The sequence below is a fragment of the Epinephelus fuscoguttatus genome, linkage group LG14 (assembly GCF_011397635.1).
Source record: "Epinephelus fuscoguttatus linkage group LG14, E.fuscoguttatus.final_Chr_v1".
Lineage (NCBI taxonomy): Eukaryota > Metazoa > Chordata > Actinopteri > Perciformes > Serranidae > Epinephelus > Epinephelus fuscoguttatus.
The window spans coordinates 1,540,233-1,566,590 of record NC_064765.1 but is presented as its reverse complement, the minus strand read 5'-3'; the positions used below and the strand labels follow the sequence as shown (position 1 = coordinate 1,566,590).

Below are 26,358 nucleotides of genomic sequence, written 5' to 3'. Positions count from 1 at the left end.
TGATTTTGGACGACATACTATACTATGACTTTTTTTATGATTTTGGATGACATGCTATACTATGACTTTTTTTATGATTTTGGACGACATACTATACTATGACTTTTTTCATGATTTTGGATGACATGCTGTACTATGACTTTTTTTCATGATTTTGGACGACATACTATACTATGACTTTTTTTATGATTGTGGATGACATGCTGTACTATGACTTTTTTTCATGATTTTGGATGACATGCTATACGATGACTTTTTTCATCATTTTGATCGACATGCTAAACTATGATTTTTGTTTTCTTGATTTTGGACAACATGCTATACTATTACTTTTTTCCATGATTTCGGACGATATGCTATACTATGACTTTTTTCATCATTTTGATCGACATGCTAAACTATGATTTTTGTTTTCTTGATTTTGGACAACATGCTATACTATTACTTTTTTCATGATTTTGAATGACATGCTATACTATGACTTTTTTCATCATTTTGATCGACATGCTAAACTATGATTTTTGTTTTCTTGATTTTGGACAACATGCTATACTATTACTTTTTTCATGATTTTGAATGACATGCTATACTATGGACCCTTTATCATGATTTCGGATGACATACTATACTATGACTTTTTTTATGATTGTGGACGACATGCTATACTATGACCTTTTTTCATGATTTTGGATGACATGCTATACTATGACCTTTTTTCATGATTTTGGACGACATACTATACTATGACTTTTTTTATGATTGTGGATGACATGCTGTACTATGACTTTTTTTCATGATTTTGGACGACATACTATACTATGACTTTTTTTATGATTTTGGATGACATGCTGTACTATGACTTTTTTTCATGATTTTGGACGACATACTATACTATGACTTTTTTTATGATTGTGGATGACATGCTGTACTATGACTTTTTTCCATGATTTCGGATGACATGCTATACTATGACTTTTTTTCATGATTTTGGACGACATGCTATACTATGACCTTTTTTCATGATTTTGGATGACATGCTGTACTATGACTTTTTTTCATGATTTTGGACGACATACTATACTATGACTTTTTTTCATCATTTTGATCGACATGCTAAACTATGATTTTTTTTCATGATTTTGGACAACATGCTATACTATTACTTTTTTTCATGATTCTGATCGACATGCTATACTATGGACTCTTCATCATGATTTCGGATGACACGCCATACTATGACTTTTTTTTATGATTGTGGACGACATGCTATACTATTTACTTTTTTCCCATGATTTCAGATGACATGCTATACTATGACTTTTTTCATGATTGTGGACGACATGCTATACTATGACTTTTTTCATCATTTTTATCGACATGCTAAACTATGACTTTTTTTCATCATTTTGAACAACATGCTATACTATGACTTTTTTTCATGATTTTGAACAACATGCTATACTATGACTTTTTTTCATGATTTTGAACAACATGCTATACTATTACTTTTTTTCATCATTTTTATCGACATGCTAAACGATGACCTTTTTTTCATGTTTTTGGACCACATGCTATACTATTTACTTTTTTCCTGATTTTGATCGACATCCTATACTATGACTTTTTTTCATGATTTTGAACAACATGCTATACTATTACTTTTTTTCATCATTTTGATCGACATACTATGCAATGACTTTTTTCATCATTTTTATCGACATGCTAAACGATGACCTTTTTTTCATGTTTTTGGACCACATGCTATACTATTTACTTTTTTCCTGATTTTGATCGACATCCTATACTATGACTTTTTTTCATGATTTTGGACAACAGGCTATACTATGACTTTTTTCATGATTTTGATCGACATGCTATATGATGACTTCTTTTCATGATTTTGAACGACATGCTATACTATGACTTTTTTTATGATTGTGGAAGACATACTATACTATGACTTTTTCAATACTATGACTTTTTAATGATTTTGGAACACATGCTATACTATGACTTTTTTTCATCATTTTGATCGACATATATATATGACTTTTTTTCATCATTTTCGACATACTATACTGATTTTTTTTCCTGATTTTAATCGACATTCTATACTATGAGTTTTTTTTCATGTTTTTGGACGACATGCTATACTATGACTTTTTTTCATGATTTTGGACAACATGCTATACTATGACTTTTTTCATGATTTTGATCGACATGCTATATGATGACTTCGTTTCATGATTTTGGACGGCATGCTATACTATGACTTTTTTTATGATTGTGGAAGACATGCTATACTATGACTTTTTTTCATGATTTTGATCGACATACTATACTATGACTTTTTTCCATGATTTTGGACGACATGCTATACTATGACTTTTTTCCATGATTTCGGACGATATGCTAAACTATGACTTTTTTCATGATTTTGATCGACATGCTAAACTATGATTTTTGTTTTCTTGATTTTGGACAACATGCTATACTATTACTTTTTTCATGATTTTGAATGACATGCTATACTATGGACCCTTTATCATGATTTCGGATGACATACTATACTATGACTTTTTTTATGATTGTGGACGACATGCTATACTATGACCTTTTTTCATGATTTTGGATGACATGCTGTACTATGACTTTTTTTCATGATTTTGGACGACATACTATACTATGACTTTTTTTATGATTGTGGATGACATGCTGTACTATGACTTTTTTTCATGATTTTGGACGACATACTATACTATGACTTTTTTTCATCATTTTGATCGACATGCTAAACTATGATTTTTTTTTTTCATGATTTTGGACAACATGCTATACTATTACTTTTTTTCATGATTCTGATCGACATGCTATACTATGGACTCTTTGTCAGGATTTCGGATGACACGCCATACTATGACTTTTTTTTATGATTGTGGACGACATGCTAGACTATTTACTTTTTTCCCATGATTTCAGACGACATGCTATGCTATTTACTTTTTTCATGATTGTGGACGACATGCTATACTATGACTTTTTTTCATCATTTTGAACAACATGCTATACTATGACTTTTTTTCATGATTTTGAACAACATGCTATACTATTACTTTTTTTCATCATTTTTATCGACATGCTAAACGATGACCTTTTTTTCATGTTTTTGGACCACCTGCTATACTATTTACTTTTTTCCTGATTTTGATCGACATCCTATACTATGACTTTTTTTCATGATTTTGGACAACAGGCTATACTATGACTTTTTTCATGATTTTGATCGACATGCTATATGATGACTTCTTTTCATGATTTTGGACGACATACTATACTATGACTTTTTTTTTTTCATTTTTTTACGACATATTATACTATGACTTTTTTTATGATTGTGGACGACATACTGTACTATGACTTTTTTTCATGATTTTGGACGACATGCTATACTATGATTTTTTTCATCATTTTTTACCACATGCTATACTATGACTTTTTTCATCATTTTTTACGACATGCTATACTCTGACTTTTTTCCATGATTTTGATCGACATGCTATACTATGACTTTTTTCCATGATTTTGGACGATCAATCAATCAATCAATCAATCAATCAATTTTATTTATAAAGCCCAATATCACAAATCACAATTTGCCTCACAGGGCTTTACAGCATACGACATCCCTCTGTCCTTAAGACCCTCACAGCGAATAAGGAAAAACTCCCCAAAAAAACCCTTTAACGGGGAAAAAAAACCGGTAGAAACCTCAGGAAGAGCAACTGAGGAGGGATCCCTCTTCCAGGACGGACAGACGTGCAATAGATGCCGTACAGAACAGATCAGCATGATAAATTAACAGTAATCCACATGACACAATGAGAGAGAGAGAGAGAGAGAGACAGAGAGACAGAGAGATGCAGGTAATGACAGTAGCTTATAACAACATTATTGAAAGTAATAATATTATAGTTATAGTTCTGGCTACTGTGGTACAATATGTTGAAAGTATGTATTAATATCTGGCAGTATACATGTGTGACAATAGTCAATACATAATAACAGAAGAATGATATGAGCAGCAGCAGCAGGAGGCATCTGGCAGGACCACGGCAGCAGCACAACCACACGTCACGCTGTCCAGGCACCGCTGTGATATGAGTTAATCTGAGAGACAGTGGAGCACAAAGGCTCCGGAGAAGAAGCCGAGTTAGTGACATCCAGAATGGCCGAGTTAGTGACATCCAGAATGGCCGGGTTAGCAAGATGCAGCAATAGGATACGAGAGAGAGAGAGAAGGAGAGAAGGTGCCCGGTGTATTATAGGGGCGTCCTCCGGCAGACTAGGCCTAAGTCAGCCTAACTAAGGGCTGGTACAGGGCAAGCCTGAGCCAGCCCTAACTATAAGCTTTATCAAAGAGGAAAGTCTTAAGTCTAGTCTTAAATGTGGAGACGGTGTCTGCCTCCCGGACCGTAACAGGAAGGTGATTCCACAGGAGAGGAGCCTGATAGCTGAAGGCTCTGGCTCCTGATCTACTTTTGGAGACTTTAGGGACCACGAGTAACCCTGCGTTCTCAGAGCGCAGTGTTCTGGTGGGATAATATGGCACTATGAGCTCTCTAAGATATGACGGAGCTTGACCATTTAGAGCTTTATAAGTTAACAGTAGGATTTTAAATTCAATTCTGGATTTTACAGGGAACCAGTGCAGAGAAGCTAAAACAGGAGAAATATGATCTCGTTTCTTAGTTCCTTTTTTAGTACACGTGCTGCTGCATTCTGAATTAGCTGGAGAGTTTTTAAGGACTTACTAGAGCTACCTGATAATGAGAGTTACAGTAATCCAGCCTTGAGGTAACAAAAGCGTGGACCAATTTTTCTGCATCTTTTCGGGTCAGGATAGGCCTAATTTTCACAATATTACGCAGATGAAAAAATGCAGTCCGTGAGGTTTGCTTTAAATGAGAATTAAAAGACAAATCTTGATCAAATGTTACTCTGAGGTTTCTTACTAGTGGCAGCCCAATGAGAAACTATGTCATCAGACAAAGAGTCTCTGAGTTGTTTGGGGCCAAGAACAATAACTTCAGTTTTGTCTGAATTTAACATCAGGAAATTGGTGCTCATCCAAGTTTTTATGTCTTTAAGGCAGTTATGGAGTTTAGTAAATTGATTACTTTCTTCTGGCTTCATTGATAAAAATACTGAGTATCATCCATAACAATGGAAATTTATAGAGTGATTTCTAATGATGTTACCTAAAGGAAGCATATATAGAGTAAACAGGATTGGTCGAGCACAGAACTTTCAAAACAAACTTTAGTACGTAAGGATGGTTCATTGCGACGTCAACAAATTGAAAACGATCAGATAAATAAGATTTAAACCAGCTCAGTGCTGAACCTTTTAAGCCAATTAAGTGATCCAGTCTCTGCAGCAGAATTTGATGGTCAATTGTGTCAACCGCCGCACTAAGATCTAATAAAACAAGTACAGAGAGACGAGTCCTTTGTCTGAAGCAATCAGAAGGTCATTTGTAATTTTAACTAGAGCTGTCTCAGTGCTATGATGCACTCTAAATCCTGACTGAAATTCCTCAAATAAATTATTATCCTGGAGAAAATCACACAGCTGGTCTGCGACTACTTTCTCAAGGATCTTTGACATAAAGGGAAGATTAGATATTGGTCTATAATTGGCTAACACCTCTGGATCAGGGTGAGCTTTTTAGTAGAGAGTTTAATTACAGCTACCTTAAAAGACTGTGGTACATAGCCTGTTAATAAGGATATATTGATCATATCTAATATATGAGTGTTAACTAAAGGAAAGACCTCCTTAAGTAGCCTAGTTGGGATGGGGTCTAAGAGACACGTTGATGATTTGGATGAAGAAATCACTGCGGTCAATTCTTGAAGAGAAATTGGGGAGAAGCAATCTAAATATATATTAGATTTTACAGCTGTGTTTGAGGTTAGATAGGTACTATCTGAGGGCAGGAGGTCATGAATTTTGCCTCTAATAGTTAGAATTTTGTCATTAAAAAAGCTCATAAAATCATTACTGCTAAGGGCTAAGGGAATACAAGGCTCAACAGAGCTCTGACTCTCAGTCAGCCTGGCTACAGTGCTGAAAAGAAACCTGGGGTTGTTCTTATTGTCTTCTATTAGAGCTGAGTAATAGTTTGCTCTGGCATTGCGGAGGCCCCTACGACATGCTATACTATGACTTTTTTTCATGATTTTGGACGACATGCTATACTATGACTTTTTTCCATGATTTTGGACGACATGCTATACTATGACTTTTTTCATCATTTTTTTTACGACATGCTATACTATGACTTTTTTTCATGATTTTGGACGACATGCTATACTATGACTTTTTTCATCATTTTTTTTACGACATGCTATACTATGACTTTTTTTCATGATTTTGGACGACATGCTATACTATGACTTTTTTCATCATTTTTTTTACGACATGCTATACTATGACTTTTTTTCATGATTTTGGACGACATGCTATACTATGACTTTTTTTCATGATTTTGGACGACATGCTATACTATTTACTTTTTTCCATGATTTCGGACTACATGCTATACTATGACTTTTTTCATCATTTTTTTTACGACATGCTATACTATGACTTTTTTTTATGATTGTGGACGACATACTGTACTATGACTTTTTTTCATGATTTTGGACGACATACTATACTATGATTTTTTTCATTATTTTTTACGACATTATACTATGACTTTTTTTCATGATTTTGATTGACATGCTATACTATGACTTTTTTTCACGATTTTGGATGGCACGCTATACTATGACTTTTTTCCATGATTTTGATCGACATGCTATACTATGACTTTTTTTCATGATTTTGGACGACATACTATACTATGATTTTTTTCATTATTTTTTACGACATTATACTATGACTTTTTTTCACGATTTTGGATGGCACGCTATACTATGACTTTTTTCCACGATTTTGGACGGCACGCTATACTATGGACTCTTTATCATGATTTTGGACGACATGCTGTACTGTGACTTTTCTTCAGGATTTTAGACAACATGCTATACAATGACTTTTTTTGTGATTTTCAACGACATACATTGGTATGACTTGATTTTGCAGTTTTGACATTTACTGTGACCGATTTTATGACATTGTGGACGACATACTACTGTCATTATTTTGGTGATTCTTGAAGACATAGTGAACTACATTTTTTTTTTTTTCAGTTTTTGACAACATACTGTACTATGACTTTTTTCACAATTTTGGACAACATACTGTACTTTGACTCACTTTATGACATTTTGTATGACATACTATACTATGAAATTTTTCGGGATTTTTGAAGACATACTATACTATGACTTGTTTAATGACATTTTGGACGACATACTATACTATGACTTTTTTTCAGTGATTTTTTACAACATACTACTGTTACTTTTTTTGTGATTTTTGTACAGTATGACTCATTTTATGATATATTTATGACACTGTTTGTGAAACTTCACTTTACCTGACTGGTCCAGGGTGTACCCTGCCTTGTGCTCAGTGTCCGCTCAGCGGATTGGCTCAGGAAGTGAACACAGTGCAGTGGAGGTTTGATGGGTTAAAAAGGTTTCAGTGAACAGAAGGAGAAAAGAAAAAGAATCTGAAGATGGAGCTGGTCTGATTGAAGAGTTTATTCTGAATATGTTTGCAGAGAAAATCACCTCTCGCTGTGAAATTGCACTGGCTGATAAGTGGCAGTGTCCTCGCCATTGCTCGTTTTACTTTTCAGCCATGGTTGTGGGAAATTTTGTCATTATACTCACATAAAACGTCTCCTCTCCTCGGAGGTTTTTTCCTGCTGAAGATGTTTCCTGGTGTGGGAGGTAGAGAAAATACTGTGTTTTATTATTGTACCAAAAAACTTGATGACTAATCACAACATGCGTCCATTTCCTTTCAGGTAAATGAGAACGACAGATTGTGGGGCGACGAGGGAGACTCTACCCTTCCCTCTCCGGGCCTGTCGGACCGTGGAGCTGAGCCCGTGCGCCTGTCCCTGCTGCTGGGCCTCGGCTGGCTCCTCCTGCTGCTGCTCTCTGACCAATAAGAGGCCTCGCTCAGCTGGCCTCCATGGACAAATAGGGGAGGGTTGGTATGAAAGAAAGAGCCATTTCTATGTGTCAAACGACGGTGGGGGAAAGGGTCGACTCCGTCCTGCCCTGCCCCCCTCTCCCTCTCTGTCACAAAAATCACACTTAATCTCTTTTTGTGAATCATGACTCAGAGCAGATGTGTTGTGCCGCCCACGCCCGTGAGAAGATCGTTGGAGAGGGTGCCGCCACCGCACCACGGGGGAGGGAGGGGACCAGGAAGTACACACCTCATTTCTTGCTTCACGCCTGTCCAAATACAAACATGACACACACATGCAAACTTTGTTCATAAGAAAATATCATTGGAGCTTCAGTGGGGTTCAGAAGGTGTACAGTGAAGAGACACTGACGATGCAGTGCAGGAAAAATATAAAAAATATAAAAATTAAAAAACAAAACAAAAAAAAAAACACATTTTTTTTTTTTTTTGTTCCTGAACATTCCTCGATGTAAAAGAAAAATATTAATGTTAAGACTTTTGTCTCAGAAGAACTGTGATGAAGTGTTTCACGAGATTTAAGGTGGATGTGTGTTTGTCCACATGCAGCACCCAGCTCATTCTGCTCTGCTCTTTACTTTCATGCCACATTTCTTTTATTTTAAATCTGAATTAATTAACATAATTTTGTTACCCAGAATGTTAGATGGAAGCACATGTGTATATATATAGTTATAATCAAGTCAAATCACAATGAAATTCTTTGACTGTTTGTTGTTGTGTTTTCAGTTGCAGGATGAAGAGTTCATTTCCAAATAAAGAACATGTAGAAAATATAAGTTGTGAATTGAAATTTAACACTGAATTAAGATTAAGAAGATTTCCCAAAGTCTGCAGAAGTTTTTTATTTCATCAAACAAGGACCTACATGATTTATTAGCCTTTAACGTACTGGACTTTGCTTTGATTTTAAAGCTTTGAATCATTTTGTATGAGTAGATGTCATTTTTGCAGACAGTGGATACCTCACTTTGGAAGGGGACTCTTCATGTGCTCATTCATTCAGCTTTAAGTGTGAGGGTGAGACAAACATTTGGGTTTGTTCCTCTTCAGAAATGTAAAAAAAAAAAAAAAATTGTGGTTTTGGTGACGCAACAAGAGATGGAAACAAGTTTATATTTTTTAACTATATGTGGAATTTACCGCAGAGAAACTGACACCTATCGACGAGTTTGTGACCAATCATGCTTTGTCGCTGTGGGAGGGGCTGCTGGGAAAACAGACTGGGGTTTGATGCGTGAACGGATGCATCTGTCTTTGGAGAGACTTTTGAGATGAAGGTGACCCATGTTGGCCCACTACTCGCTGGGACCCTTTGCTCAATGTGAGACGCCAGAGGATTTACAATGTGCTCTGCTTCGTGAAGCCGACGTGTCTATGAGAAGTGTCGGGACGGACAGACGGAGGTTGGTTAGGCGCAAAACGCTCTTAACAAGGAAGAAATGTGTCATCTTCAATACTGCCACTGAATCCAGTTCTCTGAGGAAGCACCCGTTTGTGTCACTGCATTATTCAACGACACAGCACACGCTGACTTTAACACCGAGACCGAACACGTGAGCGACAGCAGACCTGATGAAAGTGATACGTTCTCATTCAAGTTGGACCTAAAAACGCTCACACATTATAAGCTCATATTGTCATAACAGCACAAACCTGTTGGATTCTGTCTGCCAAGTTTTACAGGACGGAGAAAAAACTGTTATTTCTTCCTCACTGACGTCCATATCGTTTTGAAATGAGACCCCAATGGGTTTTAACAGGGTTGTACGGATCTGAAAACACATCAACAGCTCTCTTAAAGGGGCAGTTCACGCAAATCACAGATATCCTCTCCCCTCTGCCCTCAGTGGTGACATACAGAAGCGTGATGCATTCACTTGAGACTTGAAATAAAGACATTATTATCTCAGTTCAGAAAAACAGGGAAAATGTGTTTTCTCCATCAAAACTTTTAATTCTAACAAGATTATTACCTCAGAATTCTGGGAACAGTTTTCACATCAGTTTATTATCTCGTCAGTTCAAAAAACAATCACTTCAATTCAGAAAAACAAGCATTTACTTGGGCTGCAGTCAACCAAAGAAAATCTTTGACTGAAATGCTACCTACTCTTTAACCAGTGGATTGGAAAAAAAAATTCTGCACGTTACTTCTAGATTAACTAAATCACCACAGAGCACTGAGTGACCTCTCTTTGGTAACGTTGTGTGTCCACCAAGGCATTTTTCTCATGACGTTACTAATGTTAAATGTCTCTATGATGCTGTACAGAGAGAGAGAAACTTCCTGTTTTTAACCCAGATGCTAACATTAGCCAGGATAATAAATCCACAGTGATAACATCCAACAATTTATGTGACTATTTACCCGTCTATTAATTCAGAAGAAAATGAGCAGAATTTTTTCATGAAAAATCTTTTCCTGATTTCTGAACATTAATTTAGAAAAACAGTGCATTTTTTCCTTATATTTTTGAGACATTAATTAATCTTGTTAATTCAAGAAAAACAGCAGATTTTTTTCCATCAAATTTCTCTAATCATTTTGAGATACTAATTTGGGTAATTAAGAAAAAACAACAGATTTTTTTTTTTTTTTTTTCATTTAAGTTTTTCTCAGAAATCTGAGATAATGATCTCGTTAATTTTGAAATCAGGACTGTTTTCCTTGAGTGAATGCATTTAGCTTCTGTAGTGATGACACATGCAGATCTTTCTGTCTTTATTTGCCCAGGTTTAAGATATGGTTCTCTCATATTGCTGCTGCCATTCAAATACAATAAAGATCATTAAACTTTTTCTTTGGGAAGTCGTTCCAGTGATGTCACTGTTGATACCAAAGCTTCGAGGCGTCTGTTTTGTATGTACAGCAGTTTACACTGAAGGTACATATTTATTACTGTATTTCTCTGAAGCATCTTCACTCCACACAGGTTCACCCTCAGGGTTCTTGTTTTCCTGAAATTCTTTGACTATGAAATTGCTTCTTTTTTTTGACAGTTAAAAAAAACACTGACGCATCATCAGCATATAAAAATGTTGTAACCAATGAATTAGTTAACAGTTTACACATCCAGCTGTCATGGTGCAACATCTGCATTCATCTGGCAACCTAACAAGAGCAAAAATTAAACACCTCTTTTAGCTCTGTTTTACTCTCCACCAACTCCTGCGGAAAATATTTCTTTAGCAGCTAAATGCTCCACCAGCTCGTCTCTGACTGGGTTGGCATTTTGGTATTGGTCAGGTAATTTTATCAGACAGGAAACAGCTGAACACGACAGCTGGAAAAGAAAGACATGACTGAGTGTGTTAAGATTGAATTTACTGCTGTTTAACAAAAGCAGTTCGGGATGCACTGATTTATCGGCTGATATTCTCCTTGTTGACTAACACTGGCCTGTCAGCAAATGAGATGACATCACCAACAGCAGTGGCCGATGGTTTTCTGTCGTGTCACACGAGTCTAAACAGCCGGGCTCCAGACAAACAGCTCATTTATTCACCCTTTATGTACGAAAAAAGATCCATTTTAAAAACCATCACTGTTCTCATACTACTGTGGGTCCTCTACGTTGGTACAGATACAACCAATAGATGGCACCAGAGGGCGGACTCAAACACTTCACACAACATATTACCACTTTGTTATGTTCCGCCATTATTTAAAAAGTATATGTCATCTCTGTTTCATTCATACTCATAGGCTTTCAGAAAACGTGCACAAATAAGGATGAAATGAACGCAAATTAAAAACAGAAGGCTCCATCTGTCTCTGTATCTACCGTTGAGCATAAATGAACCCTAACTGCGTCCCATCGTCCTGAAGACAACATAACACGTGTATGGGAATAACAGTGGCCCTGTCCAAATGAAAGGGCGCAGTAAACTCACTGTCACCTCGTCAGGAAACGCATCCTATTGTTTTCCTGATGATGCTACACTGTTAACAACAAATCGGCTGGAGCTAACAGCTAACGGAGGCTGCACTGATTCAGAGATCTTAGTAAGTACCGAGATACCTGATGGTAAAATGACACAAGTTCATTCTAATCGAGTTACTCGCCTGGCACATACACCAAAAAGTTCCGAGCTTCTGGGTTTACTGCCGCGGTGTGCAGGAGGTGAATATGTGCTCAGCTCACAAACTTTACGCTGTGATGACGTCACAGTGTAAAGTTTGAAAACACTTTTTTCTCAGCATTAAGAAAACTTTTACAAATAAACAACCTCCATAGGTCAAAAATTCACAATAGAAAGAGTCAGAATTGAGCTTGTTTGCAGTTGGACATGTCAACAGTTTTACAGACGTCTCTTTATAATGGAGGTCTAAATGCTGTGTTGGGTTTTTGCTGTGATACAAAAACTGTCTGCGAGGCTGAGCGGCGTTCCTGGGCGAGTTACATTTTGATGCATTCAAGCTCTGGTAACGCTAAAATGTGACACTCTCATGATGTGTTCAAATGTAATGTCATAAAAAATGTTTTAATGCAGCTGTTTGATGGAGAAATCTGTTGATATTTTCACAGCAATATAAAATAGACATCAGAGAGGGAATTAGGATATACTATATAATAAAAAGACTGAGATGCTTTTGGAGATGCTTTTAATGCAGAAGAAGGTTATATTAAAGGTTGTTTAATAAATTTGTATGATTGAATTTTTTGCTCATTCAAAGGTAGTGAAACGAATAACTTTAAAAAACCTGAGTTATTTTTTTAATAATCAAGATTTGTTTGTTTCCCTGGAACAAAAGAGGGAATAAAAACCACATGAAGCAAAGTGACCTACAACAAAAACATCGGTATCGACTATCGGTCAATTGTTAAACATCAGGTTCAACCTAAAATTTCACAATCGGTGCATCCCTAAAAGCAACAGTTTGACAAACGCTGAAAAGCTCAATCATAACGTCCCTGATTTGACCCGTGGTTAATTAAAAAATATTTATTAGCGCAGCTTTAAACACATGTTGTAAACTGATTTGTATATGTTTTAAAAAGGTTGTTGACAGCAAACGTAGCCAGGATACAAAATACATACAGTGACTTTTAAGAGCGTTCTGATTGGTTACAGTCGACGAAAATTCAACTACAAATGATTATCTTTAACAATCTGGCAGCTGTTAATTCTTTGTGCTGAACACTGTCGTCGCTCATCAGGAATAAATTGGCACCAAACAAAATAGTCCCTGCTGTTCACAGGGTGGCAGAATACATTTACAGAGGTGCATAGCTTAAAGCCTGGGCAATCCAAACGCTCTGCATGACAAGATGTGAGTGATGTTTTTGTGCTTTGGGTGAACTTTAACATGTTTGGAAAAAAACTGCAGTTGTGTGTTTTTGTGGCGAGCAGAGTGTGAGTGATACCTTTCACAGAGCTCCTGTCTCTTATCATGATGTGACACCAGCCGAGCCCTGTCGCCCCGTTTTGATTTGTCCTGTGATTTATCAGTCAGCGGGTGTCGCGTCGTGTCCTCTGGCGCCGTGAGGTGACTGACCAACCTGCTCCCCGTCCGTCTGCACCGGCAGAATCCCAGATGTGACATGTGTCACTTCCTGCAAATAGAGACGACACTGTAAGTGGAGGTGAATTCTGCCCGGTCTTCTTGTGCGGAGGGGACGGACTTTTTGAAGTTTTGGTCTCCTGACAAGATGTGACTCCTGACCCCCGTCCAGATTCATCAAAGTTCAGCATCACCTCTGAATTTCACAGGAATACTTGCCCTTTTCCTCCCTCTGGCAGCGCCCCTGGCATCCAGTCAAAAATCCATTTTTCATGGCACACAGGGCGTGACGTGTAGAGATGTTATAGTATAGTGTATATACTGCACAGTGTATACCACATATATGATGTCTATAACATTCATACCTGGGTATTAATAAAGAGGATCTTATCTAAAGTTTTGCTTTTGATATTTCAGACAGGAAATCACTGAGAGGCTGATTCTGACAACTTTACAAAGCACAACTTTGAGCACAAACTTGTGCATCAGAAACTTTAATAAATGAGACCCCTGGTGTAAACAAACCAAATTTGTGTTTCTTCTAACCTCCTGTATACCTCAAGGCTACGGCGCCAGGGCACGTTGTGAGGCAGCTCAGGTAACGCTCACTGCAGCTGCAGAGAAGTGGAGGACTATAAAGTACTGTATGTGAGACACAAATGTATCTGGTACTGTAGTCGGAGTACTTAGTTGTATGACTCCACCCACCAGTCCACCCTGTAGTTGTATGACTCCGCCCACCAGCGAGCTATTTGTGTATGCCACCATCTTGCGGCGGCGCCATTGCTGCGGTGACACATGTCAGTCATCAATTCATTATGCTGTCATTGTGAACTGACTCTACAATGACAGCATCATGAATAGCTGGATTGATGATGTTAGACAGTGGCCTCCGGTAACCGTAATTTAGAAATTAATCATTTGTTTGAGCGATAAGCAGCAAAGATTAGAGTAATAGGGAGATAACAGACTGTATCATTAAACACTGTGTAATATAACGTTAGCATACGTTATGTGTGCTGACGTTAGCAAGCTAGCAGCGGGACATTTAATCATTATGGACATCACATCATATTGAAGGCGACTGCCTTCAATATGATGTGATGGTCGTCTAAAAGGCGGTGTAAAATTTGCCCGACCCTTACGGAGCTCAGGTAATTCTGACCCTCAATCAGAGACCTGTAATTGCCGTTTTTCTGGTCATCAGAGGCCAGGCGATCAATAAAATATTCTTGAATACCTAAAACAAAACACAAACACATGTTGTTGTTTTTAGTCATGTAGCCTGTCCATAATGATTAAATGTCACGCTGCTAGCTTGCTAACGTCAGCACACGTAACGTATGCTAATGTTATATTACACAGTGTTTAATGATACAGTCTGTCTGTTATCTCCCTATTACTCTAATCTTTCCTGCTTATCGCTCAAACAAATGATTAATTTCTATATTAATATCGGTACTCATTTAAGATACCTTCATCGGTTACCAGAGGCCACTGTCTAACATCATCAATCCAGCTATTCATGATGCTGTCACTGTAGAGAGTCAGTTCACAATGACAGCATAATGAATTGATGACTGACACATGTCACCGCAGCAATGGCGCTGCCGCAAGATGGTGGCATACACAAATAGCTCGCCGAATTCGTCTATACAATCAGCACAGTTTCAAGATTAGAGTCACCAATTCAGTATCTGACCAAATGTCTCTCCTTCTGTTCCTGAGATATGACGTTAAAACATGATGATGTCACAGTCAAGCTGACCTTTGACCTTTGGGACATAAAATGTCATCACTTCACTTGAAGTTTTGTCATAACTAGCGTGGGAATTTTTGAGTTATGGTATGTTTTGTGAGGTCACAGTCACTTTGAACTTTGACCACAAACTTCTAATCACTTTACTCTTCAGTCCACGTTTGTGCCAAACTTGAGGAAACTATATCAAGGCCTACATTCAAAAGAATGAGACAGAAACAAGGTCACAGCGACTTTGACCTTTGACAACAAAAAATCAAATCACTTCATCACAGATTCCAAGTAGACATTTGTCTGCTCTGAAGAGAAAGTGTTCTTGAGATATCACGTTCACACAAAGAGAGCCAACAAGCTCACAGTGACCTTTGACCACCAAATTCTTATCAAACTAAGAGAACGTTTGTGCCAAATTTAAGGAAACTCCCTCAAGGCCTTCCTGAGATATCACATTCACAATCATAAGACAGGCACAAGGTCACAATGACTTTGACCTCTGACAGCAAAAAATTAATCAGTTCACTGTTTAGTCCAAGTGAATGCTTGCAAGTACTTCTTGAGATATAATGTTCACAAGAATGAAACAGACAAGGTCACAGTGACCTTTAACCGCCAAAATCTTATCACTGCATCACCAATCTGGAAATCCATCGGTTAAAAAAATCAAAAAACAAAAACCCCCTTTTTTTCCTTCCTTTACCTCTGGAGGCACAGCCCGGAGTTTTCGACTAACTGGAAGTGCAGAGGCCTCACGCCCTTCACTTCCGGCGGTGCCCCCAGGGAATCGCCCTGTTGTTTACAAATACTTCGGGTAGAAAACCAGCAGAGTTTAGCTATATATCACATTTTTCACATCACTATATCACCGTGTAGACTAATCTGATGTTTGTTAAGTCTATAAACACAATGATTGAACAAACATTATTATTTCTGTGTGCACGTTTTGTAATTAACATGGTTATCGTAGATTAGCTGGGCTAACCGTTAGCTGTTAACATTAGCCGTTAGCGCTGTCTGTAATAACCATAGACTGTATAAAAATAAGGTAACATTAATAACTCAATAAACGGTCCGTGAGTAAAATATTCTTTCCAGCGGATGTCTTACTTACAACATGATTGAGCTAGCAAAGCAGCTTTGTGTTGCTATGTGTGGTATTTATTCAGTTTTGTGAAATCACGATGTCTAGAAAGCATCAGTGGCTGCAGCTGACAGGGACAGCTAACAGCAGCAGCAAAGCCAACATCAGGACGTCATCTGTTAAAAGCCTCCCGTTGTCGGATACGACATGAAACTACTCCAGTTAGCTCAATCATGTTGTAACTCAGACATCCGCTGGAAAAAAAAAAAAAAAAATCACGCTGACGAGACGGCGTTTTGGGTGGAGCGGTTGCCATGGGCGCAGAGCTTTCTGTTTCTGTAGGTACACATTTCCTGGGGACACCTGCACGTCTCGACCACGCCCCCTCCATTGTGATTGGCTAAAACGCAGCAGTTCAAACGCAAAGCCCCACCCCCCCACCGCCTCTGTAGTCGTCTTTCACACAGGGCTGCCGACAGATTCTACAATGTAAATTGCAGAATCTGTCTTGAGAGATTACTGCATCACTGATTCCAAGTAAATGTTTGTGCCAAATGTGAAGAAATTCCCTCAAGGCATTCTTGAGATATTACATTCACAAGAGTGAGACAGACACAAGGTCATAGTGACCTTAACAACAAAAAATTGAATCTCTTGATCATCGACTCCAAGTAGACCGCTGTGCTATATTTAAAGAAATTCCCTAAAGGTGTTCTTGAGATATCACATTCACAAAAATGAGAAGGCCAAGTGACCGTTACTTTTAACCAGCAAAATCTAATCAGTTTATTTTTGGGTAAATAGATATGTTTGTTAGCCTGGAAATCCAGACCCAAATCTAGAAAGATTTAGGGTCTGGCCATGAGTGATGAAAATGGCCCAACTCGAGGGACGGAACCAAGCATGCATTTGTAAATATCACTGCACGCAATTGGATAACACTATGACCAATCAGAACAATACACAGGATGACGTATATGCTTAGCTACCAGTGGAGCTAATTGGTTAGACTCTTGTCGTATCCGGTCGGCACAACAGCAAAAATGTCCTTCTTGGAAAGGAAAGATTCGAGCGCCGTCTTCTGTTCCTCTTTTAGAGAAAAAGCCAAGTCTAACTCGTTCATTGTAGCGGCCAAAGCCGTTTCAAACAACTGGTGTTCATCCGTAGCCATCTTGCAATGTTTACTGACTGATTCTGGACTTCGTCGTCGCAGCCCTGTCGTCATCTGTTTAGCTCGCCTCTGGCCCGCATATATCAGATAGCAGCTCAGTTTCATGGGCATAGGTAATGAGCATCATTACTGATTGCCAGAGTGACTCGCTGAACAAATGCAAATTGTGCTCTCGCGAGAACTCTGGATTTCCAGGGTAGAAGTTTGTGTCAAACAGAGCATGTGAGCGGAGCAGAAGGATTTTGTGTTGAGCGAGGAACAGCTATTTTTTTTTTAAAAGGTAGAGCGGAGCCTTATCTCTCGCTCCAATTTCGCTCCAGCCGCTCATGCCCCACCCAGAATGCATCTTTGCACCTGCGCACACCCACACTGTTTTCTTTCAAAACTATGGAGTTTACTGTGTACTTCAGGAAAGAAACTGAGAAGAGAAGCAGCGGTACCTTGGAGGACGGTCCCTAACTGCAGGGAGAGGCGAGAGGGCTTCCCTGGAGGTCGGCCGCTTAACCTGGTCCGTCTCCTCTACACTTTGACTTATTTCCACCCTGCTGACAGTGGTACCATGGAGAACGGTCCCTAACTGCAGGGAGAGGGCTTCCCCGGAGAATCCACCAAGCTCATGTTTTATTTGTGAATAGAAGATTACAGGTTAGGGTAGTACGACGCAGTTTTTTTGAGCGGAGTGGTGAGTGAGTGGAGCGGGATAAAATTTATGATGGAGTGGACCGGAGCGGAGCGAAGAATGTGCAGAACCAAGCGGAGCGCATGAGCAGCGCAAAGTGACAGGTCTGCGAGCGAGGAGCAGAAATTTTCACCCGGTCCGCTCCGCTCACATGCTCTGGTGTCAAATTTAAACAAATTCCCTCAAGGTGTTCTTAAGATATCGCGTTTACAAGAATGAGACTGATGCAAGAACACAGTAACACTGATTTTTGACCGTCAAAATCTAGTCACAGTAGCTCTGACAACGAAAAATCCAATCACTTCACTCTTGAGTCCAAGTGAACATTTGTGCCAAATTTGTAAAAAAAAGTTCCCCTTAAGTTGTCCTTGAGCTATCACCTTCACAAGAATGAGACAGACAAGGTCACAGTAAACTTTGACCACAAAGTCTAATCACTTCAGCACTGATTCTGAAAGGATGTTTGTGCCACATTTGAAGAAATTCCCTCAAGGCTTTCTTGAGGTATCGTATTCATAAGAATGAGATGGATCCAAGGTGACAGTGACCTTGACTTTTGACCACCAAAATCTGATCAGATTATTTTTGAGTTAATGTGAATGTTTGTGCCAAATTTGTACGAAGAAATATCATTTACAGGAATAGGACGGACAGACGGACAGCCCAAAAACGTAATGCCTCTGACGAACGACTATAACCAACATGGAGTCATAAGCAGTCCCTGACAGTAACTTGCCATACTGTAAACTTACTGCGTCATCGTCGTCTTGCCCTCCTGCTTGTTGTGGCTGAACAGAAACTCTCAGGCACTCATCCTCTGACAAAGTGTGACTCCAGCTGCCACTGTGCCACCTGTGCTTTGCATATGGTGGCTGTAATTGATGCCAGTCTCCATGTTTTGGGTCAATGGCTAAGTGGGACAGACCTCCTGCTGTCCCACATACTGTAGCTGCTGCTGCTGTGGGCTGATTAATGGCTCAAATCTGACCACCAACAGGAAGCTGGGTTCAGATCTGAAACTTTTAAACATCCAGAACAGGGTTTCTGAACCTCTCCTGATCTCTAACATTTTTAAACTCTTCACTGCAGCAATTAAAGATTCATCAAGTTTCAGCAGCGCAGAGGGAACTCAGCTTCATACATACTGAAGTGAGAGGCTGAATCACACGTCCACACTCTGGGCCTGTGGACTGAGCCCTCCTGAACTTCAGTCATACTGTGACGTGTTCACTGTCATCACGTAAAGTCTGTGAGGGCAGAAACTGCAAGCTGATGATACACAGGCCTAAACTCAGTTTCACTTGTTGCCATGGAAACATCTGAGCAACAGCTACAGTCATGTACACGGTGATCTCTGCTGTCATATTCTGTCTGCTCATCTGTCCCTGCAGATAGAAATCACATATATACAGGCTGCAGAAAATATATTTCTATACAACATACAGACGTCAAACATTTAAATAAAGTGTTTATTTCCTGGTGAGATCAGCAGAGGTCTCAGTCAGTGATTAAAGTCGGATGAACAGACTGAAAACTTTATCTTAAGAGGTTAAACTGATGTTGACAAAGTTTCTTTTGGTGAAATAATTTGCAGTTGGAAAAAATGTGAAAAACTGAAACATATTTTTATATCAATATTCAGCATATCACAACATTTAATATCATATGGTATTGTGGGTCCTCTGGCGATTCCCACCCCTACAATCTGCACTTCAACCAACCATAACCCTTCTGTTTTCATCCCTTTAAGGATCATTCTGACTGATAATAACATTAAGTCTGTAATACCATGAAACCACAATATTTTCTGAGATGGTTTTCGTACCGTGAAAATCTGTTGCAACCCTACCCTGGACAGGTCACCAGACTACCGCAGGGCTGACACATCAGCACCAGTCACACTGCTTGTTCAAGGAACATTGTGCTGTTAAGCCACCACACCGTGCTGTGTATAAGGTAAAAATCAAGAAATGGAGGGACAGAAATGTCTCGCCAAGTAAGATTGTTGCGTTGTAGCAGTTAACAGCTAGCTCAATAAGAAGAAAAGCAGCTGTTAATGTCCACAAACAGTGAAAACAAAGAGGTCCAGGAGCTCCTTACCCTCCGAGCAGAGGACGAGATCAGCCGCCATATAACAGGGACAAACACAATTCTATGACTGGGCCTTTATAACAGAAGTAAATGTTTCCTCACTTTAAATGAAATGAAAGTTGCTGTAGAAACTGCTTGCTGAAATTTCCGTTCAATCTGAGCAGCACAGCTCAGCAGTAAACTTAATTGTACCTGTGCAGTGTTCATTAGGGCCTCCTCCACCTTTTACCACATTAAGTTCAAGGTAAAAATATCATTATCCAAACAAACAAGACGATGACTGATGTGGAGCAGCTTGCTGCTGGCCTCGAGACACACAATCTGTTTCATTCTGACTCCACAGCTCTTTGTGTTGTGTTCGCTCACCTTATTATCATCCATGTCTGTGGTTCAGGCTTTTCTCCTTCTTCTCATTCTTTGGAGTGAAGCCAGTGTGGAAGAACAGGCAGCGACATCATCTGTGTGGTTCAGGGAGCCGGCGCTGGCTGCTGAAATGACCACCAGGAAACAACAAAGAGGAAGGGTTTCTGTCAGAATGGTTTTCTTGGCAGGGAAGAAAAAAGGCTCCAAAAGAAACATCCAGCCTCACCAACAAAACAGTGACATGCCAATATGAATATGTGACACATAACAAGAACAGGCCACACTCCAGCAGTGAGTGAAACAGCACTGAAAATTTCCAGTGTTACAAAGGAGGAAGAGGTTGGGACCTGCGCTGCAGTGTGAGAAACTTCATCTGGATATTACAACAGCAAATCTGAAAGCTATTAACTATACTGACCAATCAAACATCTCAGGCATTATTACCTCCTCCTGCCACACTGGCATTAATCTGAGAGATTACGTCCCCTGTCTGCACAATTCAATCTATTCTTTAAAAACTAAGAGGAAAACACAGACAAACAGAGCTCATGTTAGCTGATATTAAAGAGAAGGTTTGGTAGTTTCAACCTGGACCCCATTTTGAAATGTTTTTGCATCAACCAAATCAGCTCTGGTTTAGAGGAGAACCACTGTGATCAAGGCTGTGTCTTAAACAGAGGTTGATGCACAGTGGAAGCAAGATGGCAGATTACATTGATGAACTGAGCCTTTTTTTTGGTATTGCAGATATTTTTTTATTCCAAAAAGCAAGCACTGACTTCCTAATAATGATGACAGCAAAATGCTTTTACGTGCAAGTCTCCATTATCTCTTTCTATCCTGTAGAATATGACACGCCCACTTATCTTCAAGTCAAGGAAAACCTGCTATTTTTTTGGGAACCAACTTTCCAGGTTCTGAACCTATTTATTTTTGGTTAAAATGCTCAGAATGGTTCAAAAATAGGTGCAGGAACCAGAATGGAACCTGATTCATGCTGGTAGAAAAGGGTTACAAGTGAGTAATGGGAATAACAGTTTTTGAAACTGGTCCAGTGTTGAGCTAAACAGGCTGCAGTGTGACCACTGTGCAGTCTGGTGGGTTTGGTGACGGTGATTTCAGGGCTGTTTCTGGTTAAACAAAAAGGATCTGACTCTTTAACACAAAGCTCTATCTCTGTAGGGATCCTTTCATAATGCTGTCACACACTTAGAATAACAATCTGAGCCTGTCAGTGACAAAAACAAACACTGTTAGTGGACGTACATTGACGCCCCCAGCATTAACACTGCAGCCTGTTTCATCGCCTGAGGATGCGGCACTTGTGCTCAGTACTGGACATTTTCAGGAAACTGTTGTTCCCATTTATTTTTTATTTTATTTTATTTAACCTTTATTTAGCCAGGTTAGTCCCGTTGAGATTAAGAATCTCTTTTTCAAGGGAGACCTGGCCAAGACGGTCAGCAGCAATAACACAAAGTTGCAGACGGAGACATACAGGGAGAACAAGTACAATTCACAAGCACTAAAATTTGCATAAAGAAAAACTACCAATAAATCAAGACGAGTGTTTCTGGGAGTAATTTGTACCAACAGTCAAGCTAAAAACATCGACATCCCATAGAAACTGCTTCCAAGTCCTTCATTTTAGATTTAAAAACATTTAACGACACGAGCTCCTTCAGTTTTAAATCATTCTGCAACAAATTCCAGGCTGAGGGTGCAGAATACCCAAAAGCCCTTTTCCCAATTTCAGTCCGAGCATTTGGGACAGAGAGCATAAAGAGGTCCTGAGAACGTCATAATGTCATAATGCCATAATGTCAACTAGACACAAACATGGGGAAATAAGGTCGGGGTTAATAAACACCACAGTTAGCCTTTACAAAGGAAAACTAGAGCCTTATATCAGCTCACACTGAGGGTTGTATTACTGAGTATTTGATGGATTTTCTGTGATCATTCAAACACTGACACCATTAAATCAACATGGAGGATGAAATATGAAAATCTAACAGAAGTTTATTCACAGTTCCTTCAAAAGCTGGTTCCTCTGTATGTTCCAGGGTCAGCCACCCTGCAGCTCACTTCGTTAATTATCCAGACACCACAATGGGCTAATTTCTCTGCGCAGCATTCTGGAAAGGAAAAATACTAATAACATTTTTACAGGCTGCGGCAGTCTGCAGGGAGCTTTTACTTCTGCAACAATAAAGCAGATGATTAGGTTAAGATTTTTAATTAAAGGCCAATATCAAACCAAAAGCAGGGTCAGAATTACCACTGACAGTGGTGTTAAATAAAACACTGTGGTATGAATTTATTAGGACGATGATCTTAGAAATACATTTTTTAAAGGTGATTAAAGTAGTAAATGGGAGGCTTTACTTAGGGACTGTTTGTTATTTATGAGGGAGGAGAGGTGGTGCAAAAGGTGGAGGCATGTCAGTGTTTTAAGCACTGGAGATGGGATTATGTTTTTTTAATTTGGTTTAGGGGAGGGGCATACAAAATTAAATCGTTGTATTTTGTATTTATTTTACTGCATATTTTTAATGAAAACATGCCCTTAGAAATCACCAAAATGACACCATTAATCAGCCAGAAACTGGAACACCATTGGATTTTCAAATTTCCGACAGTCCTTTGGCACATAATGTGAAACAAAACGCTTCAGTCAGTCTTTTAACTTTCAAACATCAATGGGTAAATTTAAAAATCTGATAATTAATTTATGGTGGAGGGGGGGTCATGGATTTTCCTCCAGTCTCTCAGGGAGGATCATAAATTAAACAACCTTTGTTGGAAGACAACTCAAAATGGTAAAGAACGTGGAGTCCGTATTAACCTTTTACCGCTCACAATATAGTTTCAATCTCGCCTTCAAATCCACAGTGAGTATGCTACATGCATTAGCTCGCTAGCTAACCACTGTGCCCTTTGCAAACAGGCTACATGTAAGCTAATGTTAGCTATTAGAATGTCTGCTTTAAAGGGCCAGTGTGTAATATTTGGCATGGTTTATTGTCAATCTGAATCTGAATCTGAATATTCTACCCATTAATATGTTTATATAAGTGTATAATCGCTATAAGATAAAATTTGTTTGGTTTTTGTAGCCTTATAATTATGCTTTTTTATATATACAGTACAGGCCAAAAGTTTGGACACACCTTCTCATTCAATGCGTTTTCTTTATTTTCATGACTATTTACATTGTAGATTCTCACTGAAGGCATCAAAACTATGAATGAACACATGTGGAGTTATGTACTTAACAAAAAAAGGTGAAATAACTGAAAACATGTTTTATATTCTAGTTTCTTCAAAATAGCCACCCTTTGCTCTGATTACTGCTTTGCACACTCTTGGCATTCTCTCCATGAGCTTCAAGAGGTAGTCACCTGAAATGGTTTCCACTTCACAGGTGTGCCTTATCAGGGTTAATTAGTGGAATTTCTTGCTTTATCAATGGGGTTGGGACCATCAGTTGTGTTGTGCAGAAGTCAGGTTAATACACAGCCGACAGCCCTATTGGACAACTGTTAAAATTCATATTATGGCAAGAACCAATCAGCTAACTAAAGAAAAACGAGTGGCCATCATTACTTTAAGAAATGAAGGTCAGTCAGTCCAGAAAATTGCAAAAACTTTAAATGTGTCCCCAAGTGGAGTCGCAAAAACCATCAAGCGCTACAACGAAACTGGCACACATGAGGACCGACCCAGGAAAGGAAGACCAAGAGTCACCTTCTGCTGCTTCTGAGGATAAGTTCATCCGAGTCACCAGCCTCAGAAATCGCAAGTTAACAGCAGCTCAGATCAGAGAGCAGATGAATGCCACACAGAGTTCTAGCAGCAGACCCATCTCTAGAACAACTGTTAAGAGGAGACTGCGAAATCAGGCCTTCATGGTCAAATAGCTGCTAGGAAACCACTGCTAAGGAGAGGCAACAAGCAGAAGAGATTTGTTTGGGCCAAGAAACACAAGGAATGGACATTAGACCAGTGGAAATCTGTGCTTTGGTCTGATGAGTCCAAATTTGAGATCTTTGGTTCCAACCGCCGTGTCTTTGTGAGACGCAGAAAAGGTGAACGGATGGATTCCACATGCCTGGTTCCCACTGTGAAGCATGGAGGAGGAGGTGTGATGGTGTGGGGTGTTTTGCTGGTGACACTGTTGGGGATTTATTCAAAATTGAAGGCACACTGAACCAGCATGGCTACCACAGCATCCTGCAGCGACATGCCATCCCATCCGGTTTGCGTTTAGTTGGACGATCATTTATTTTTCAACAGGACAATGACCCCAAACACACCTCCAGGCTGTGTAAGGGCTATTTGACCAAGAAGGAGAGTGATGGAGTGCTGCGGCAGATGACCTGGCCTCCACAGTCACCGGACCTGAACCCAATTGAGATGGTTTGGGGTGAGCTGGACCGCAGAGTGAAGGCAAAGGGGCCAACAAGTGCTAAACACCTCTGGGAACTCCTTCAAGACTGTTGGAAAACCATTTCAGGTGACTACCTCTTGAAGCTCATGGAGAGAATGCCAAGAGTGTGCAAAGCAGTAATCAGAGCAAAGGGTGGCTATTTTGAAGAAACTAGAATATAAAACATGTTTTCAGTTATTTCACCTTTTTTTGTTAAGTACATAACTCCACATGTGTTCATTCATAGTTTTGATGCCTTCAGTGAGAATCTACAATGTAAATAGTCATGAAAATAAAGAAAACGCATTGAATGAGAAGGTGTGTCCAAACTTTTGGCCTGTACTGTATATATATATATAGCAAGGGCCTTGCTTTAGAGAGGTCGGCATCTTGTGCCGCCATGTATGTACGGCAGCCCGAGTGGACAATCCAGCCAGCCAGAGAACGTGTTTCGCGTGTATAAATGAACCAACGAACACAGCGTAAGGAAGGAAGAAGGAGGAGGAAACAGCGGAGTGTGTTAGTAGTTCGTCGATAGAGAGTAGTTAAAAGTTTTTTAGTTATAAAGTTTGCGAATGGACCACACTTACCATGCAACAGGAGAGAATAAACCCGAACCGTCATCTGCGAGGAAAAGAAGACGCAACTTCACTCCTTGTGATGCACTCTCTACGGCGCTTTTCCTCCTGATGATATATCTCCCCAACGATGGCAGCAGTAGCACCGAATCCCATTCTGTGCATTCAGCCTCTCTTCTCGCCCGCTCAGCATCAAACACATGGAGTTCCTCATCTGTATGCTCCGGCTCAAACAGGTATGGCTCTGGGTCTGTGTCCGCTACAAGAAACTCTTCAAAATCGCGTTCAAAGTCGTCCATTGCAGCTACTATAGTCCGGAGATATTGCTAGGCTAAATAAACAGCTGAGCTCTGTTTACAGGCTACGCTGTCAGTCAGTGTGCGGGCTGGAGATTGGTGGAGCAGAGAGGGGAGGGGGTCCCCACTTGGTGTGGTAAATGAGTATGTGTGTATGAGGTAGGGATGGGCAGCACAAGCAAAAACAGTATTCGAAAATCGTGGCAACTATTCGACAATTTTTCGGA

The 26,358-nt window shown here is 39.4% G+C and overlaps 2 protein-coding genes across 2 annotated transcripts in view; one reads left to right on the top strand and one right to left on the bottom strand.

Moving 5' to 3' along the window:
- Positions 1-10,685, top strand: part of gfra4a (GDNF family receptor alpha 4a) — a 242,910-nt gene extending 232,225 nt beyond the window's left edge. Inside the window, exon 8 of the mRNA XM_049596165.1 lies at positions 7,985-10,685. Within this exon, the coding sequence (XP_049452122.1) occupies positions 7,985-8,131 (147 nt within the window). The 3' untranslated portion in view covers positions 8,132-10,685. The remainder of the gene's footprint in view (positions 1-7,984) is intronic.
- A 10,152-nt stretch (positions 10,686-20,837) lies between these two features.
- atrn (attractin) overlaps positions 20,838-26,358 on the bottom strand; it is a 251,182-nt gene continuing 245,661 nt past the window's right edge. Inside the window, exon 29 of the mRNA XM_049596081.1 lies at positions 20,838-20,950. Within this exon, the coding sequence (XP_049452038.1) occupies positions 20,853-20,950 (98 nt within the window). The 3' untranslated portion in view covers positions 20,838-20,852. The remainder of the gene's footprint in view (positions 20,951-26,358) is intronic.